The sequence below is a fragment of the Thunnus albacares genome, chromosome 17 (assembly GCF_914725855.1).
Source record: "Thunnus albacares chromosome 17, fThuAlb1.1, whole genome shotgun sequence".
NCBI lineage: Eukaryota > Metazoa > Chordata > Actinopteri > Scombriformes > Scombridae > Thunnus > Thunnus albacares.
In genome coordinates this window covers 11,699,554-11,718,369 of record NC_058122.1, presented here as the reverse complement: position 1 = coordinate 11,718,369, position 18,816 = coordinate 11,699,554, and the positions used below count along the sequence as shown (strand labels likewise).

At 39.7% G+C, this 18,816-nt stretch overlaps 1 protein-coding gene across 1 annotated transcript; it reads left to right on the top strand.

Annotated features, from left to right (window-relative positions):
• The first annotated feature begins 579 nt into the window (after positions 1-579).
• On the top strand, positions 580-17,686 carry slc17a7a (solute carrier family 17 member 7a). Its single transcript, XM_044330828.1, has 13 exons — positions 580-735; positions 9,331-9,583; positions 10,105-10,223; positions 10,547-10,661; positions 10,785-10,872; positions 11,128-11,214; positions 11,836-11,978; positions 12,209-12,358; positions 12,994-13,126; positions 14,060-14,170; positions 14,441-14,568; positions 14,690-14,759; positions 14,846-17,686. Exons 1-13 carry the CDS (start codon positions 674-676, stop codon positions 15,148-15,150), a joined length of 1,764 nt encoding a protein of 587 aa, XP_044186763.1. The 5' UTR covers positions 580-673; the 3' UTR covers positions 15,151-17,686.
• The last annotated feature ends 1,130 nt before the right edge of the window (positions 17,687-18,816 follow it).

Below are 18,816 nucleotides of genomic sequence, written 5' to 3'. Positions count from 1 at the left end.
AATGTATATTTTTTTAAACTGGCGTTGCATGTATTAGTCCATTATGAGTTTACAGAGTAGATTTTATGAGTTGGCTCAGCTCTTCCAGAGCAAACATGTGGCCCCTGAGATAATAAATATTCATTATATGAAAATGCAGAGGCTGTTGCGCAAAGAGAACTTTCAAATGACAAACCAAAAAGTGTCTTTTTTCCCCTTAACACACTCTCAAGAGGAAGCAAAACAGAAAAGAATCTCAAGAGAGAAACATGACATGTATATTGTTGGGTTTTGTCACTTAAGTGTTAATTTGTCTTTTACAATTTCCAACTTCACTCTCATACTAATATTAGACGATAGTAGCTCTTTCTCAGTATGATGGCATGATGTTTTCTCATGAGTGGCTCTGCCCTAAAATCAGACTGAAAACAACACCTGAGTAACGCGCGCTATAGGTTTAGATTTGTCACAAACGACCTGTGCAGACTATTCAACCCCACAGCCCACGCTTTAGTCAAAAACAGTTGCTTTATTAGACCGTGTGATTTTTACAGTGAACTAAAGAGGCCTACGCCTCTCAGTGAGTGGAGGCTGGTGCGGGCACGGAGAAAGAGAGAGAGGACTGTGCGCGTTCAGGCAGGACAGGAGGGCGCGCGGGACATCAGCACACCGGCCGGGTCAAGGAGCTGCAAGGATGGAGATCCGACCAGACAGGTTTAAGGCGGTCGCGGGCAAAACTCTGGGGAAAATTCACAGGTACACACCTATTCCAAATATTCCTGACTCCACTCTTGACTTTTCCCGTTTTTCACCCGTTTACTGAAGATAGTTTTGTTGTGCGATACACCGCAGTTCATCATGCTGCGGGTTTCCATCCTCTCTCCTCTAAACTGTAACTCTCTAGTGGAGGAAAAGTTTTTTTTGTCGATTTTAACTGGAAAAATAGGCGACTGTTGGGTTTAGATAGATAGCGGCAAAAGTCCAGCTTGGCGCAGCGCACAGAGCAGTGAAAGATGCTGTACGTGGGTGAAAGTGGGTGTAAAATCCTTCTGGTGATGGAGAAAATCTTTGGCTGTCATTTCGTGGTTAGTTTGGTTTTATTCGGTACTAAAACAAAGCATCCACTGCTGACATAAACTAAACCAGAAGTCCATAATTGGGATTTTATCGGGAGAAATTTTTAGAGCACAAAGTGCAGTGAATATTGTGCATTTATATTGTGCATGTGGGACTGGAGTGTGGTTTTTTATACTTGCATACTTATATTGTATGCATTTTTTTATTTAGCTCTTGTCAGATTTGGCCGAGCTCAGAGTAGATTGGGTTTATTGCTGTTTCAGACGAAAAGAAAGTGATGTTACATAATGTTTCCGTGCGTTATTGGCACGACCTGGCTGAATGAGAGCACTGCCCAGATGGAACTAAAGTCCTCAATTAGCCGTCAAATCTATCTATCTATCTATCTATCTATCTATCTATCTATCTATCTATCTATCTATCTATGTTTTAGCATTTTTAGTTTTAGTAAACTTAAAATGAGAGTTATTCCAAATATAATAATTAGATATCATCCGCTATAATAATAAACATTTGAATAATTACCATTATACTACTCAAGTCTAGCATGGAGGTCAATTAGATTCCTTTATATTCATTTAACACAGTAGTTCAATGTGACATGGAACATTTTCATGTTTTTTAAATTTCTGATAACTAATTTTGACATGATTTATTTCACACTCTCTAGAATGAAGATTACACTATGAAACATGTAGCAAACTTGAGTTTGTGTAACATTTCAGGTCTTTCTGATAAAAGCTTTCACTGTCTTTCTCTGATCACTGAACCATGAGATATCAGGCCCTTTTCATGAAATCCACCAAGGACACTAACTTTAAGAAACTGTTTTATACAGCAAAGACAATATTGTAACCACTTTGTGTGGCTGATCAAAAAAGAGACAAATAAAAAACATACATCTGTATCACCTCTGCAGCCTTTAATTCAGAATAATGAATCGTTGAGACAGTTTATGAAGAAGCAGATCTTCGTTATATTTAATGTCTGTGCCAGTGAAATGTTTAAAGAAATGATCAACATATTTTACTGGAGTCTCTTATTCATAAATAATAATGTGTTAAAGTGCCGGATATATCTAAGTAAATAGAATATCAGTACAAAAGTTGCAACACAGATTGGTGTGCTGACAATATTTCAGTGAAAAAGAGAGATTAAAGACACTGATAGAACCTGCTGCAATAACCATTGCTTTAAGCTTTCGCTCTCTCAGGATTTGAGGTAGCAACCAAACGTATAAATCCCGTCCTGAAATAGCCTGTTTTTCAGTCCAGCTGTCGAGCCACGCAAATCCCTAAACTCTCCCCTCCCACTCACTCCATCCCAGCCCATGTCACTTCCTCCAGCCGCTCCCTCCTCCTCCTCCATCCATCCATCCATCCATCCATCCATCCATCGAGCCATTGAGACACCAGCACAGACAACTTTCATCCTATTGGGGTCTCCCAGATTAACAGACATGCAAATCTCAGGCATTTTCTCTCTTACTGGTCGTGAGTCATGTGCACAGCCACGGCTGATGCTGTGAGAGATGCGATGTATCAGATTGGATTCAGATTGGTTTTAGTGGGCGTTTCTTCAGCTTAACTAGTGAACTTGGGTTTTATGCGGCCACAGTGTTAGGTACAAGTAATGGTTTCATATATAAAAGTGAATATTTGGTTCAAATGGATGTGAAAAATATACATTTGTGTGCTTTGAGGCATCTGTATATGTGTATATATGAGTTCCTGTGTGAAAATGTATGTGCAGAGGGCATCCCTGCACTGTGTGGATAGATGAGTGTGTCTGTGTGCAATCTCACCACCTCACACACAAAACTGTGATCCCTCCCGATGAAAGCAGCCAGGAGTTCATCTATTATTTAAACATTTTCTCCATCAGAATGCATCTCCTGTTTCTATATTAAACTCCACTAGGTAAGCATAAACTTCAGAGATGTAAGGTCAAGCGCACTCTGCATCTCTCCTCTTAGCATTTGTTCTTTTAACATCTTTAAATTAATGCCTGAATATCATCTATTCATCTCCTTGTGTCAAGGAAGTACCTCACAACACTAAATGAATTATAATCACACAGACTCGTGCTACAACTGTCTCCTCAGCACCAAATGCAAAGTCTCTAATAGCACCCCATGGACATTTTGCATCCAAGAAAAATCCCCTAAATTGGTTTATTAAAAGACTTTAAATGAATCTGCCATTTGTCTGCATCTGCAGGATTGCATGGCTCCACAAGGAGAGCTTATGTTTCACTACACATAAGGCAGTGCAGAATATAAACAGGTAATCCATTTTTAATCCATTTTACTTATGGTGGAGTGCTTCGTTGTCATTTGCTTTACACAGTGGTCTGAAAGGTGGTCTAAATAAAATATTTGAATAATGGTTGGATGAACTAATTATGTGAATCTACAGGAAGAAGAAAATGCCATTATTTTAATCATAGCATTCGTATCCATTTAAGAATTATTGTCAATTGTTCTGTTATATATTGCAGCGTGTTCTTAACATTAATAATTAAAGCACACCCAGAGACATGTGCAAGCCAAGAAACATGTGAAATGTAACATTGCAGTTACTTTTGTCACTTTTGCAGAATACAGTGTAGCTGGTTTGATGTCAGATGTAAATATTTTCATAATGGAAGAAAAAAACAATGTAAAAAATGTAAAATACAGTATACGAAGACCAAAGCTTAGTCTTAACATATGACTATCTCACATCAGTGCAGGGACTGTGATGATTATAATCATTGCAGCTATAACAATGGCAGTGATAATGTTAAAGCTGAAGCCAAAAGATGACTTCTCCACCGGCCGTCGTTGTAGCTGAGGCAGAAAAACATCACTCAGGGTGTTTTAGAAATTTACTCCAGTTTAGTGAAAAGGACAGCAAGTGCTACATCTGAGGCACTTCTGCACTGTCCGTCACTACCAGTTTGTTACTCTTTGTACCTGTATTGTTGTGTGTGGGGGTGTCTGCGTGCACACAGGTTTATGGAAGGTTCTTCACAGACGATGGATCTATCAAAGTTGAGCAGTTTGGAAAGTCAGCTGCAGCCTCTCAGCACAGCCGGTTATTGGCAGCAATGCTGTTTGTATCCATGATGTCAACACACATATTTACACTGCCTCCATGTGTTAAAGAAACACTGTGGCACACAGCAGAACTGGGAGGCAAGATAACATGAAGATAAGAAGCATCTTCATGTGTCTTAATGTGATGATCATATTATGACACATCTCAGTTCATTGTTAGCTGTCCGGTAAAGGTTGTGAGAAACATTGTGAAAGTGTAAATGTTTTTTTAGGGGAGTTATCCAAATCAAGAGTCTAATGATAGAGGATGTTGTACTGTATGCTGTACAGACTGTAAAGCCTCCTAAAGCAAATTTGTGATTTCCAATATTGGGCTATACAAATGAAATTGACTTGTGTGAGTGCATAAGTGATTGAGTTATACTATGTGAGCTTTTAGATAATAGACTCTATGAAGGTCACGAGTGTGTTTGTGTCCACACAGGAGAGAGAGTGAGAGAAAAAAAAAAAAAGTGGTGTGACAGGATGGGGAGGAGGGTGTCTCCCTGGGTGACACAGTCCCACAGAGACCCAATCTGTTCACTTCGGGGAGAGTGAGAGGCTCGCAGAGGAAAGGGGGAGACACCACTATCGAAATTACAAAATGACTGCGGAAATTTGAATTCAAAAATTCCTCAAGCTGCCACGCGTACTTCCAAACACCCACAAATAGAGGACGAATGAAGGGGAAACCATTTTTAGCTATTATTTTAACTAACTGAATTATTTTAACTTTATTATTTTAGGTTACATACAGAACAATGCAGGATCAATTCAGCATGTTGTGGACAAATAATGACCAGGGTGTCTGGTGTTATATAATATTTTTACTGTCAACCTCCCTTGCTGTCTCTCTCTCTCTCTCTCTCTCTATCATCCTCTTATGAGAGGATTACAGAGAACGCTCTGTGAATTGGTGAATTTAATATACAGGGTAACAAAGGTCCCAGGTCACCAGCCAGCACGTGAGTGTCACAGTGGTATTTTTGTGATGTGGTGCGAGTCATAGCCTACATGCAAAATTACATGAAATTAAATTCATGAGCATTATTTCATCATCAAGACAAGAGCAGTTGTTTGAGATCAGTGTGGACTCAAGACAGATATTCACCTCCGTATGAAAAGAAACAATGACACTCTATCATACTGGCTGTTACATTACATGTGATTAAATAATCCATGGATGAAGGAACAATTAGTGTGCACTGAATTCAATATTTAATTGACTTCACCTTGATTATTAATAACACTCAATGTGAAAATGCAAATCTTTTTTTAATATTTGTATATTTTTGGGTTACATCTACTATAGAAAAAGTTACATTAATTGGATCAAAGACTTCAGATCCAGTGTGTAAAGGCATTTAAGTCTTTATTTTCTAACACAACTTTGTTAAGTTGACTTTCTGCATTTCCTGTCTGATTTTTATTCAGGTTTTATATTGTAGGTTGAACTTTGCGGCCTATGGTCAAGTGAAGTGCACAGTTTGAGGTGTGAGTAGTTACTAGGTCTCCTCTGAGCCTGCTACTATTGTAATTATGATATTTCAGAGAGCCTGAGGTCACGGGACTCCTGCCTGCTCATGCTCTCTCGCTCATTAATTGTTGCCAGCTGAGACCAATCAAGTCCTCGCTACGCTAACGAGAGACGCTACATCAGCTGAGTGGAAGCTCACAGTGTTGTGAGCCTCACACGGAGGCAAATGTCCAGGGACAACTCTTCTAATGTGTTTGTCTCATACCTCTACATGCACAGGAACCTCCATCAGCCAGGCAGGCATAGTGACAAATGCTGATTTATGTCAAGATACCTGTATTTATTTATAAACTGAAATGGCAGTGCCGCCTTAAAACACCATATTAGAATATCAGAAGAGGGAGACCCACAGCTAGTCAGCTATTCTGGGACATTTGCACACACTTTAGTGAGATTGCCCTTTAGTGGGAAGCATCCATAATTAGTGGCAGGTTTTTTTTTTTTTGCTGTGGGCTAGCCTCGTTAGCTGATAGCATATGTGTAGGTGTCAGGCTGCAATCTGTCTTGAGGTTTAATGAGGACTCTGAAGAAGGATACTGAGCTCCACTCACGGGGCGAGTCAGCACAATTGTTTAACACAGAGAGGATAGCAGTGAGTGTGAGTGTGGCCAAATGATTCAACAGAAAAGATGTACACACCTTCCTTTTTGTGACATCAATTTAATCTCCCTTTGTAATGTGTTCAGTGCACTGAGGTGCATCTGCTAAAGCTCCATGTCCAGAAACTACTGCACCCTCTATTAAATTAGGCTGCAACTAACGATTGTTTTCAGTATTGACTAATCTGCAGATCATTTTCTTGGTTAATCATTAGTCTATGAATTGTCAGAAAATTGTAAAAGATGCCTGTTAAAATTTCCCACAGCTTAAGGAGACATATTCATATGTCTTGAGTTATCCGACCAACAGTCCAAAACCAAAAGATATTCAGTTTACTGTCATATATGACAAAGAAAAGCTGCAAATCTTCACATCTGAGAAGCTGAAACCAGTGAATTTTTGGCATTTTTGCTTGAAAAATGACTAAAACAATTATTCAATCATCAAAGTAGTTACCAATTGATCTTCTGTCTATTGACAAATAAATGAATTGACTAATTGTTTCAGCTTTGTATCAAATGTATATGATGTGCCTGCATCTGCTGTAGCTAAACCAATAATGGAATAAAGGTTATTTCTCTATAAATAATTCTAAAACAGAACATTTTGTAAATCAATAAATAGTAATAAGATAACTGCAAGTGAAAGCAATGTGATTTACAAAAGGATTGAAAAAGTGAATGAAAGGCCAGCATGAACCCAGCAGTGTGTCGTCACAGAGGGAGAAACATGCTGAGCCGCGCCCAGCGCTAGTCTGTCCTTCCATATTCATTTCCGGAAGTAAATCATTTTTGTAATCCTAATCTGAATGTTGTGACAGATTAAGATAGAGGGGGGGAGATAGAGAGAGAGAGCGAGAGAGAGAGAGAGAGAGCGAGAGAGGGAGAGGGAGAGGATGCAGCCTCTCTAATCTCTTACAAATTCTAAAACGTTGCTTTACAAAGTATTACTTTTTCTGTTCATTGTGCTTTACTTGACAAGTAGAATATCTCATGATGCATCCAAGTTTGTTGTATAGATCACTTTGTTTGTTTGTTTATTGACTGGTTGCATGTATGTATAAAGAGATTATGCAGTCTACTGTGTGGAAATGGGGGAGGGAGCGCAATCCACATGCATAACTAAGAAATATAATGACTGCATGGATGAGACAGAGTGTACAGTATACGCAGAAACAGACAGGCCAGTAGATAGATAGATACTGACAGATTATGGTGTAAAAGCTAGAGTGAATTATTTATCCCACCCAAAAACACATCAATAATTAACCAGTGTCAGAGTCTGACTTGTCTTGTGTTAGCGTGCGTGAATAAGTTATTTTAGAGTTTGGGTGTGCTGAGAGCCTGAGAGAGATGGATTGTCTCTAATATTTGCCTGAAAAACAGAACAGGGTTCAATGCAGTAAACACTTGTCTACCATATTTGTAGCTCAAATTTGAAACACCTCTTTAAAAATGCAATCATCCTTGTCACATGGAACAAATCCTTGTGGTGATTGTGTCTGTTTCTCTGCATAATTCTCCAGCTCACTGACTAACTGGATCAGCCCAATGGAAAGTGGACGGCTGACACACGAGCCCGCTTCGCTGTGAACTCAGACATACTCAGAACTACACACACACTCACAATCACATTAAAACATATATGTGGAAAATGTGGCACTATGTCTAATTTAACTGGAGAAACATGTATGTGCTTCCTGGAGATATATGTTTCTGCATCTGTGTGTGTGTGTGTGTGTGTGTTGAAATAGTGGGGGGTGTTGTTTAGAATATAGAGGTTGTAATACCCAGATGGCCGCTCTCCTGACTTCTCTGTTTGACTCCTGTGGAAAAAAGTGACGCTTGCCACAAAAAGTGTTGCACAAATTGAGCCATTACCCTAAAATAACAACACCTTTCTGTGTCTTTTAAGACAAATTTGGTAACTCATATAATCTTAAGGAAAATTCAGAAGGTCCCTGGCTGCCAAAAAGACATTTTAGACAAAAAAATGAAGTGTGTATGACAGAACAGATGTTTGGGATATAACACGTCAAATTTTGATACATTTTCTTCTCAGTATAGCAGTTCAGGCATGAATTCTAAATGTGTGAACATTCCCCTTTATCTACAAAACAATAATGCACATACAGAATGTACAAACTGATGTTTTGCTAAGAAGGACATCTGAAAGAAAGATTTTTTCATCGTTCACACTTCCTCGCTTTCTCTGCACGTTCACACTGTGTGAATGACCTCACAGTATAAAAACACACACCTTTCTGTTCGGTAATACGATGTGGTTGGATGCAGATCTATAGAGAGCTCCTGTTTGTGCCTGAGAGAGTGGCCATCTTGTACAGCACCGGTGTGGCAGCAGGTCCCAGGTATCCTAAAGGAGCAGACGCTGGGGGGGATGTGCTGTCCTAGCGAACTAGCTGCTCCACGGTTAGTGGCAGCTGCTTCCACACACTGCGACATGCTGACTCAGACACGACCCCAATATGGTGCATGTTGTCTGCATGGAGGTGTGTTTCTGTGTGTGTGTGAGCCTTTGAAGAGAAGACAAATACTACAAAATCTCTGCAGTAACAACATGGATGAAGAAAAGATATATATACTCCTTGTCACAGCTTAAGAGTAATATGATGACCCCACAAAAATATCTCTCATACTTTTGAGAAACTACTTTAAATTGCTTCACAGTGAGAAATGTATAGATTTGGATCAGTGTTTTGCTAAAAAAATGTTTGCTGACACCAGGCCATGTTTCCTGCATTGCAAGCTGTTACATCCATATTGATTTCTTTTTAAAGCATCATCTGAGCCGGAAATGTTCCCCATACTCCCTGGAAATCCCCGTTTGTATCAGTGTGTCATCTATCTCTGATCTCTCCCTCTTCCCCTTATTTCCATCAGGAACTCAGTGTCTCTTTTTTTAAGGGAAATGTGCTTAGCTATCTGCATGTATCAGCAAAACAACAAATAAATATATCCAGAAAATATTCTTACCGTGTCGCACCGTTGGATTGAACACCTTGATCACTGTGATGCATTGTTTTTGTGTCTCCTCTCAGGCTGATTGAAAAGAGGCAGCCCAATGGAGAAACCATTGAGTTATCAGCGGAGGGCCGTCCTGAGCTGGTGGAGGAGAAGGAGCTGCCGGTGGTGGACTGTACCTGCTTCGGCTTGCCGAGGCGGTACATCATCGCCATCCTGTCTGGCCTGGGATTCTGCATCTCATTCGGCATCCGGTGCAACCTGGGTGTGGCCATCGTAAGCATGGTCAATGACCACACTGTCTACAAAGGCAACAAAGAAGTACTGGTGGTAAGTGGCACAACAGAAATCAAAGTTTTCATATCTGCCTTTACTGCTTCTGTCTGTCTTTGAGAGGGATGTTTGCACTGTTAGACAAGCGTTCCATGTATGACATGTTTTTAAGGATTTGTCTCCGTTTCTTTATGCTCTTCATTTTTGTTCAGAACCTGATTGATAGATATTATTTCTCTGAAAGAAAGAACAAAATGATAGAGCAAACAGGCCACATGTACTTATGAAGTGCAGTGTCATTGCAATGTAAAGACATAAGCATATATACTCTCATGTTTTGCTCTCTTTCCCATTCATCACTTTACTTCTTCATTTTAGCACTTCCACTAATAAAACTATACTAATAATTTCATAAAATATATTTAGGAAGCTGAGAGTACATCAGAATAGGGATGAAAATTTAGAAAGATAGACTTTGATTGTGACTATCTTTAAAATCTTACAGTGTACAGCTATCTCCTCTGTTTTAAAGGAAACATATTTTCAATACATATATATATATATACATATATCTCCAGGCTGCACAGTTCACCTGGGACCCTGAGACAGTGGGGATGATTCACGGCTCCTTCTTCTGGGGCTACATCGTCACGCAGATCCCGGGTGGTTTTATATGTCAAAAATTTGCAGCCAACAGGTGAATGTCTTCAACTTTACAATATCTTCTCCAATGTGGGCGTCTCTGTAATCTGAACAGTTCATTATTGTGCTAGTTATGAAAAGACAAATATCGAGCTAATTCCTTGAATCAATTTCTAAGCTTTAAGCAGTATCAGACTACACAAAGAATTCAGTTCAACATGGTCTTTATAAGCAGATGTAGCAGCATAGAAAGAACAGGCATCCGACCATCCTTTGACAGTGATGATATGTTTTTTTCTCTCGTCATTCTTGTTCTGCTGTTGCTGTTAGTGTTGAGTATTCAATCTGAGTCAGTGCGTTTGTCTTTGTGTCTTTAAGAGTGTTTGGCTTTGCCATAGTGGCCACATCCACCCTCAACATGCTGATTCCCTCTGCCGCACGCTGCCATTACAGCTGCGTCATACTGGTCAGGATATGTCAGGGCCTTGTCGAGGTAAAGTATGTGTCTGTGTGCACACATGCTTGCAGAACTCTGTGCATGACTGTGTGTACATATTGTATGAAACAGCAAGTGGTTTTTTTTGTTTTTTTTTCCTGACCATCTTGTGTTCTTCAGGGTGTATCATACCCAGCCTGCCACGGGATCTGGGCCAAGTGGGCTCCTCCTCTGGAGAGAAGTCGATTAGCCACAACAGCCTTTTGTGGTAAAGTTTCAATATCCGACTGACACATTTCCCTGAAATCTCTGACATCTTCAGAAACTTTCAGATCCCACAAAGTAGATTTCTGTGGGTTTGAATATGAGATTGAGAAGAGGTTAAACATACTGGACATGTGGATTTCCATGGCCACTTCATAATAGTACATATTTTCTGCACACAAAATGCCTAACATATTGTATGACTAAAAGGGAAAAAATGATAATTTGTCACTTGTCTTTGTGCTTGATGCCTTCTCAGGGTCCTATGCGGGGGCGGTGGTGGCCATGCCTTTAGCTGGGATACTGGTGCAATACACTGGGTGGCCTTCAGTATTCTATGTCTATGGTTAGTATCCTTATAGTCAAATGTGTTTCTGTACAGTATAGTATAGCAGTATAACAGGGGTTCTCAAAGTGGTGAATAATTTATATTCACTATAATTCCATCCATATGTAACACAATGACAGAATGTGTGAATATTTTGGCCATGGGTTTCATACGTTTTCTGTAATAAAACATGTGAAAGCAAAAATCTTATCAAATGGGGGTCTATGGTCTAATTTGTGTCAGTTTAGGGGTCCTTGACATGAAAAAGTTTGAGAACTACTGCAGCATAGTAATGTGTGCAGCAACTCTGCAGCTCGAGAGCAATTATATGAAACTCAAGAACTTATACTGTATGTCTTTGATGTTACAAACCTCTGAGTGTGCAGACTTTGGCGCTGGCTAAAATTTAGGAATTTTAAAAATTTATTGAAATGTACTTGCATCTTTTCATCTGCTTCTGTACTGAGAGTGTTCATTTATACTTCCCTAAAGGTACACTACCTGATTTCCTCACAAACTCAACACAATTTACAGCTGAGCTGCACAGCATCAACAGTAACCTGGGAGGAATTCTTAGTAGCTACTTTTCATTTATTTTCTCTCTTTCTCTCTCACTGCTGTACCCTTTAACTCTCCCAGGCAGCTTTGGGATATTCTGGTATTTGTTCTGGATTCTGGTGTCGTACGAGAGTCCCGCAGTCCATCCCACCATCACACCGGAGGAGAGGAAGTACATTGAAGATGCAATCGGAGAGTCAGCATCATTTCTCAATCCTCTCCACGTACGGTGTTATATGATGCTCATTTGTTTTAATCTAACATTGACAGTCTCTTAGACCTACACACAAATACAGATAGTGTGGATGCCTATACACATAAGTGTTCACTGCACGTGTTTATACACACACACACACACACACACACACACACACACACACACACACACTTGGCTGACTCTCTAGTTCTCTGTAGTCAGTGGATCCCCGTAATGTCTTATTCCTTTTGGTGGCAGAAATTTAAAACCCCATGGAGACACTTCTTCACCTCCATGCCAGTCTACGCCATCATTGTGGCCAACTTCTGCAGGAGCTGGACTTTCTACCTGCTGCTCATCAGCCAGCCAGCCTACTTTGAAGAAGTCTTTGGCTTTGAGATCAGCAAGGTGAGATCATATAATCTATAGAGCTACTCAGATTTATTTTATAGTAACTATAGTTTGACCTTGAATCCAAGCTGTTTTGTCTTTTGTCACAGTTGCGTTTCCAAAATCTCTACATCAGAGATGGCGAGTGCAAAGATATTATGACTCATAATCAGAAAAGCCACAATTATGAGAATAATAAAATAGTAAAATAATAAAACAGTGAAAAATAACAGAATTCCCTCTTAAAGTCGAGATGAAATGAAAAATGCTTTTTTAACCCTTTTAGATCACATCCCTGGTCATACTGGGCACCTGTTTAACAATGTATGCCAAAAAAATACAAAAAAATCTATTTCTTTGTATTCTTATAGCAAAATCCAATAATGTTTTCTTCCTGTAAAACAAAATGATGTGTGCTTACATAAGAAGTTTCAACCAATTACATCATGACATCCACCCATCAATCAATCTTCAGCTATTAGTGGCACAGAGCTTATGTTTATTACGACGTTTTTTAAAACACTTTGAAAAAAATTTAGCCTGGATGTCAAGACACGTTTTAACTGACCCTCGGCCTCTCATTCTTTCTAATTTTCTAGAAATGAAAACACTACTCTGGTCTCTCTCACTCATTCTCCCCTTTCCTCTCTCAGGTGGGTTTGGTGTCAGCATTGCCTCATCTGGTGATGACAATCATCGTGCCCATTGGAGGCCAGTTGGCAGACTACCTGAGAACCCACAACCTGATGTCTACCACGAATGTCAGGAAGCTAATGAACTGTGGGGGTGAGCGTGTCAAACAGTAAAGGGTGGTGGTCGGAGGAGGGGGGGAGGAGGAATGAAAATGGATGGAAAAAGAAAGCTCGAGACAGTGTGAGAGTTTGTGCGTGCCACTACAGTGTGACTTGATTTGAAATAGCGGGACAGTTAAAACTCTTTCACCCTGCCACTTAAGTTTGTGTATGTAAGTGCTCGCACATGCTTGAATGTTGTGAGATGCTGTAAAAAATTGAAAAGTAAACGCAGTATAAAAGATAAATATTGGTTTAACACAAGAAAAATTAAACTCACTCTTGGTTAAGTCAGACTTTGAGTAACTACTAAAGAACATTATATCACCTCACTCAAAGAAACCTCCAAATCTTGAAGTAAACTCAACATTTCTGGCCCTAAACAGAGTAAAGTGTGACAACATATCTGACCGCTGTGACTGATAATAATGTAAAAAAAAAACATTTTACAGACACTTAGACATGAGCACATTTGGTCATCAGGTGGATAAAAATGGAAGTTCATATTTGCTTTAGTGTAATCAACATAAAGAACAATCAGACATTGACAAACTAAATAACAAATATCCTCAGTCCCAATGAGCGCCAATCGTCAGAAACTAATTCATTTTTGATTGTGTATGTGTTGCTTCCATTTCCCCCTCAGATTTAAATCACCAACATTAATAACATCATTGTCTGGCACATTTTACCCAGCAATTTTCATTTTGAGTCTTTGAAGAGCAACAGCAGCCACTACTGGGATGATATTAATATTTTAACACAACTTAAAGGTTGAGTCAGTCTTTCTTTTGCATGTAAATGAGCATGTTTCATTTCTAAAAGCAAATATGACGCACTGCTGTATAACAAAGTATCATTGATTGTTAAGACAGAGAATCCTCCCTTCTCCATGTTAATTTTTGATGTGTTAACTTGGATGTTTCAGGTTTTGGAATGGAGGCCACCCTCCTGCTGGTGGTGGGATACTCTCACACAAAAGGTGTTGCCATTTCCTTCCTGGTCCTCGCTGTTGGCTTCAGTGGATTTGCTATCTCAGGTATGAACAAGGTCATGAACAAATGAGCTGAAAACTTGATATAATAAGACCTGCTGTTGTTGTTAGTTCAGTGTAAATTATTGAATCAACAATTTGCGAGAACATTTGGATGTAACAGGTTGTTGCAGTAAATTTCACCCCTCATCTATTTCTCTTTACTGTGTTGTTGAGAGAAATGTCAGTGCAAACATCTGCTTCAGTAACACTGAAAGTGAAAAACCATAAGAAATTGGGGATCATGATGTTGTGCACTGTTTTTGCTTCACTCAGGGTTTAATGTCAATCACTTGGATATCGCGCCTCGTTATGCTAGCATACTGATGGGCATCTCAAACGGGGTGGGAACATTATCTGGAATGGTCTGTCCCCTCATAGTGGGAGCCATGACCAAACACAAGGTAAAAAACATTCACTTCCATCAACTTTAATTTCAAAATGGTAATATTTTAAATGGTAAATGAGATTAGGCAAACTTGTTCTTGAACTCACCTATTTTCAATATCTTTTACATCATTTCAGACACGTGAGGAGTGGCAGTATGTCTTCCTGATAGCTTCCCTCGTTCATTATGGAGGAGTGATTTTCTATGGTATGACTTGACTATGATGAAAGAGTTTTCTTAGGCGTGTTCAGAAGACTTCAGTCTGTCATAAAAGTTTTTTTCTTTTTCACTAGGACTCTTTGCATCAGGAGAAAAGCAGCCATGGGCGGACATAGAGGACACAAGTGAGGAGAAGTGCGGCATCATCGATGAGGATGAACTGGCCAATGAGACAGAGGAGCTCTACCGTGGAGGTGGGCAGTACGGGGCCATGAGCCAACAGGTGGTTGGTTCCAATGGAGGAGGGGCCGGAGGAGGAGGAGGAGGAGGAGGAGGAGCCGGGGCCGGATGGGTGACGGACTGGGATAAAACTGAGGAGTATGTACAACCACCTGGATACAACTCTTACATGTATGGGGGAGAAAAGGAGCTGACATAGAAGAAAAGCTGACATGATACACGTTTAAAAAAAAAAAACGACAAGATAAAGAAAAGAGGAAGATTGTTTTTGGAGAGGGATTGTAAGAGAGAGTCACTGCAATACTGAATGGACCTGCTGTGTGCTTTTGTACAATATTAACAATTGCACATATCAAAAGTACGCATCTGTTTCATTCCATTGTGCGTGTGTGTGTGTGCTTGTTTGTTTGTGTGTGTGTGTGTGTGTGTGTGTGTGTGTGTGCTACGTGCATGTCAGTGTTAGAGTTGTTAATGTGCATAAACACGTACAGTATTCATTTGCAAAAACTGAACTCATCTCCCAGACTTCCTTCCTGCTCCTGAGCTCGTTGTGATTGGTCAGGAGTTTGGTTTCCACGACATCACATAGGAGATTCTGTGTGCGTGTGTGTGTGTGTGTGTGTGTGGTGGGTTTTTTGCCTGTACAGCAACTCTCCCAGGCCACTGGCATTGTGTTGTATTTAAATTTTTATGTGTAAGCCTCACATTTACGTTTTTTGTTGGGTTTTTTTGCTGGAAAAGCACCTCTGGGGTTTTTTAATGTGAAATTTTTGAGCTTACAAATGACTAAATACAAAATGTGATGTCACTAAAAAAAGCTTACACTTGATTCTTCCAGTCTATATTACTCTCAATGCTCTCAGATATAAAAGAAATCAATACACAAACTAAAAGCAAATGTGTTTTTATAAGTGAGGGCCCTTTCAGACTATCTTAAGACACTGGAAATGCATTTAATTTTCCTTCAACACAGCAACATTACATTTCCAAAGCATGCATAATTAAAATATGCTTGCATGTGGTATTCAACATGGCTTCATTTACTGTAGTTGGTACTTTTTAATCAAAGAGGAAAATGGTGCTTAGCTATTGTATCATTCTGTGTGTAAAGCTTTTGTTACATCAGGCTCCCCTTTGTGTGCTTTGTGTGTGTATTTGATTGTGCTAGAGCTTGTGCACAAAGCTGCATGTGGTGTCTAGCTGAGTCTCACCTGAGTCTGACCTAACTAGGTCATGTACAGCTAGGCTCATGGGTCACAAGGCACATATCATGAGCAATCATCTCACACTTTTGACTTTTCATGTGGCGTGTACGCGCCCGCTGGAGAGGCGGCCTGTAAAGACAAGTCAAGTGTGCGTGATATAGTTGATTAACTGTTTTAAACCAGCGTGGGACTATAGTTCAGATATTCCCAGGCATCACAGAACATGCTGCCTCTGTTTTTGCCTTTTTCTGTCTCTGTGGCTGCCTCTCCCCCCACCCCCCGTCTTCCTCCCTGTATTCAACAAGAAGTTCTCTGTCTTCTCCTCCAGTCTTTGATATTTGTTGGTGATGTTTCCATGTCTCTAGTACCAAAACGTCAGTTCTGAGCTTTTCAGATTGTCTATGTGTGTGTGTGTGTGTGTGTGTGTGTGATAGTGAATGTGTTGTTGTGTTGGGTGCAGGTGCTGAAACACTGTGCAGTGAGCATGTTTTAATGAGCACAGCAGTGCGGTACCCCGCCATCCCTCTCTTCCTTTTACACACCAACACACACACACACACAGGGTGCTAATTTCATGCAAGCACACTCAAAAACACCACGCACAGTGTGCAGAGGGAGTGGTGGCACGCTATTTGGTATTTACATGACTGTGAAGTGCAACCCTGGCGCACAGAGCGAAACAGGGTGGGATTAGCAAGAATTTATTATCATGTATTATCAGAGGGTGTGTTAAGGTTTGGTAACAGTCATAGCCAATCACTTCAGCTCCTCTTAAAGCCCTTTAAAAGCAGCTATCTCTCCATCTTGATGCACTGACAGCTGGGTAATTGAGTGAATAGTCCAGAGGAACTTCTCCTGAGAGGACACTAACATTCAGGAGGTGAACTGTCATACTGTATTGTGCGAGCTGCACAGTGCAACTCTTTGCACCTCCACATGCAGTAGACAGAGCCAGCAGACATGAAACAACATGTGCATGCACACACACACATTCTGCGTGTACTCACAAGTCATGCTGACACACAGCAATTTATCTTGAAATTAAAAGCACATTTGGAGATGCCTCTTTTTCAGATCAAGTCTATTTAACTCGTAGAGGGTTTGTGATTTGATCTCACTTTTGTGAGAGAGAAAAAATCACTGCTGGAATGTAAAAAAGGATTTATGGGTTTATGGCAAAATGTGTTAGTATGTTAATAAATTATTTCAAAAAGTGACTAAAGAAAATTACCATTTTGTTTTGAGAGAAATGTCTTAAAGGCATGAATGATCATTCCTGTGAACAATTTCATTTTTAAGTGTTGTATTGGTGTATTTTTAATCAAGTTTCTTCTTTGTCTCAGTTTATGACTGTTCCGATGTTGTCTTCCTCCTTCTTGATGAAATGTGTGGTTACCTGGTGGGAATCAGTGTGAAAATAAAAACAAAATGATAATATTTAAACATGCAAATATGTGGAAAATATTCTATGTATAAAAGATGTATATGTGAAAAATCCTTGTGTATAATAAAATTTAAGCAACAATTTAAGATTCACTATGTCACTATGTCAGCACAATCAGCAGGATTTATCACCTAAAGAGTATGATGACACATTAAATGAGTGTTGAGTATTTTTTTACATCATGAGCGCCATGTCAGTTCTCTCTTTCCTTCTCTCAGGACAGATGGATGCAGGATTATCTGTGTGATTTTAGGCAAAGATTAGATGGGAGAGCAGATGCACTCGGTGGGAGAGTGAAGCAGAAACATGAACGTCACAGACAAGGGAAGTGAGGATGAACCAGAGGGTGGGGCATGATGCATGCTCTGTGTGTGTGTGTGTGTGTGTGTGGGGGGGGGGGTGGGGGGGGGGGGGGGGTGGGGGGGGGGGGGGGGGGGGGGGGGGGGTGGGTGTGTGGGTGTTTAGGTGGAGGGGTGGTGGGTTGGGTGTGTTTGTGTCCAAAATCATAGGTTTCTTTTCATGAGTAGAGTCAATTTAAAATGCAGAAATCAGAGTTATTCTAATTTAGGTTTCAGATTCAACAAATCTTTCATTTGGGTGATCCCTGACTATTTTCATAATTATTTCATATTAATATTGTAATGCAGTTCCTCATTTTGACCACAGGAAGGCAGTGAACACACCTGATTCTCGGTTTGAAAATTTGTAATGTCAGTGTACTGACACCTAAAGTACTCAGGTCAGTATTAAAACAGCTCTAACATGAAACATTTAATGCCAATACTAGTATAACCGTTGTTATAATAATCACACTAATAATGAGTCCACAATATTGATATTAATTAACAATATATACTGATATTAACACTTTTGTATTATTGCAGTTTATCGCTGTGACCACTTGAGGGCAGTGAATACCTGTGATTATAAATGTACTCAATCAATAGTCAATTGTCAACCCCACAGCGTCACTATAATCACAATGCTACACTTTAAACACTTAAAAATTACAAAAAATATAAACAGTTGTTGACTGACTGTCCAATGTGTAAATTAAATGGGCAAAACTTTCACAAAAATATTATTTATTGCAGAGTTGTTTATTGAAATGCATTATATGATGCAGAGGTTAATGTGTTTTGACAATATAGATTAACAAGTACAATAGTACTTACATGGCTGTCCCTTATTGATTCCTATAAGTACTAATAATGAT

Bases quoted from the DNA above. Each gene is read 5' to 3' on its own strand.
- slc17a7a (XM_044330828.1), top strand. From the start codon at position 674: ATGGAGATCCGACCAGACAGGTTTAAGGCGGTCGCGGGCAAAACTCTG. The intron at 736-9,330 runs GTACACACCTAT...GTCTCCTCTCAG, and splicing joins ACTCTGGGGAAAATTCACAG to GCTGATTGAAAAGAGGCAGC. The intron at 12,359-12,993 runs GTGAGATCATAT...TTCCTCTCTCAG, and splicing joins TTGGCTTTGAGATCAGCAAG to GTGGGTTTGGTGTCAGCATT.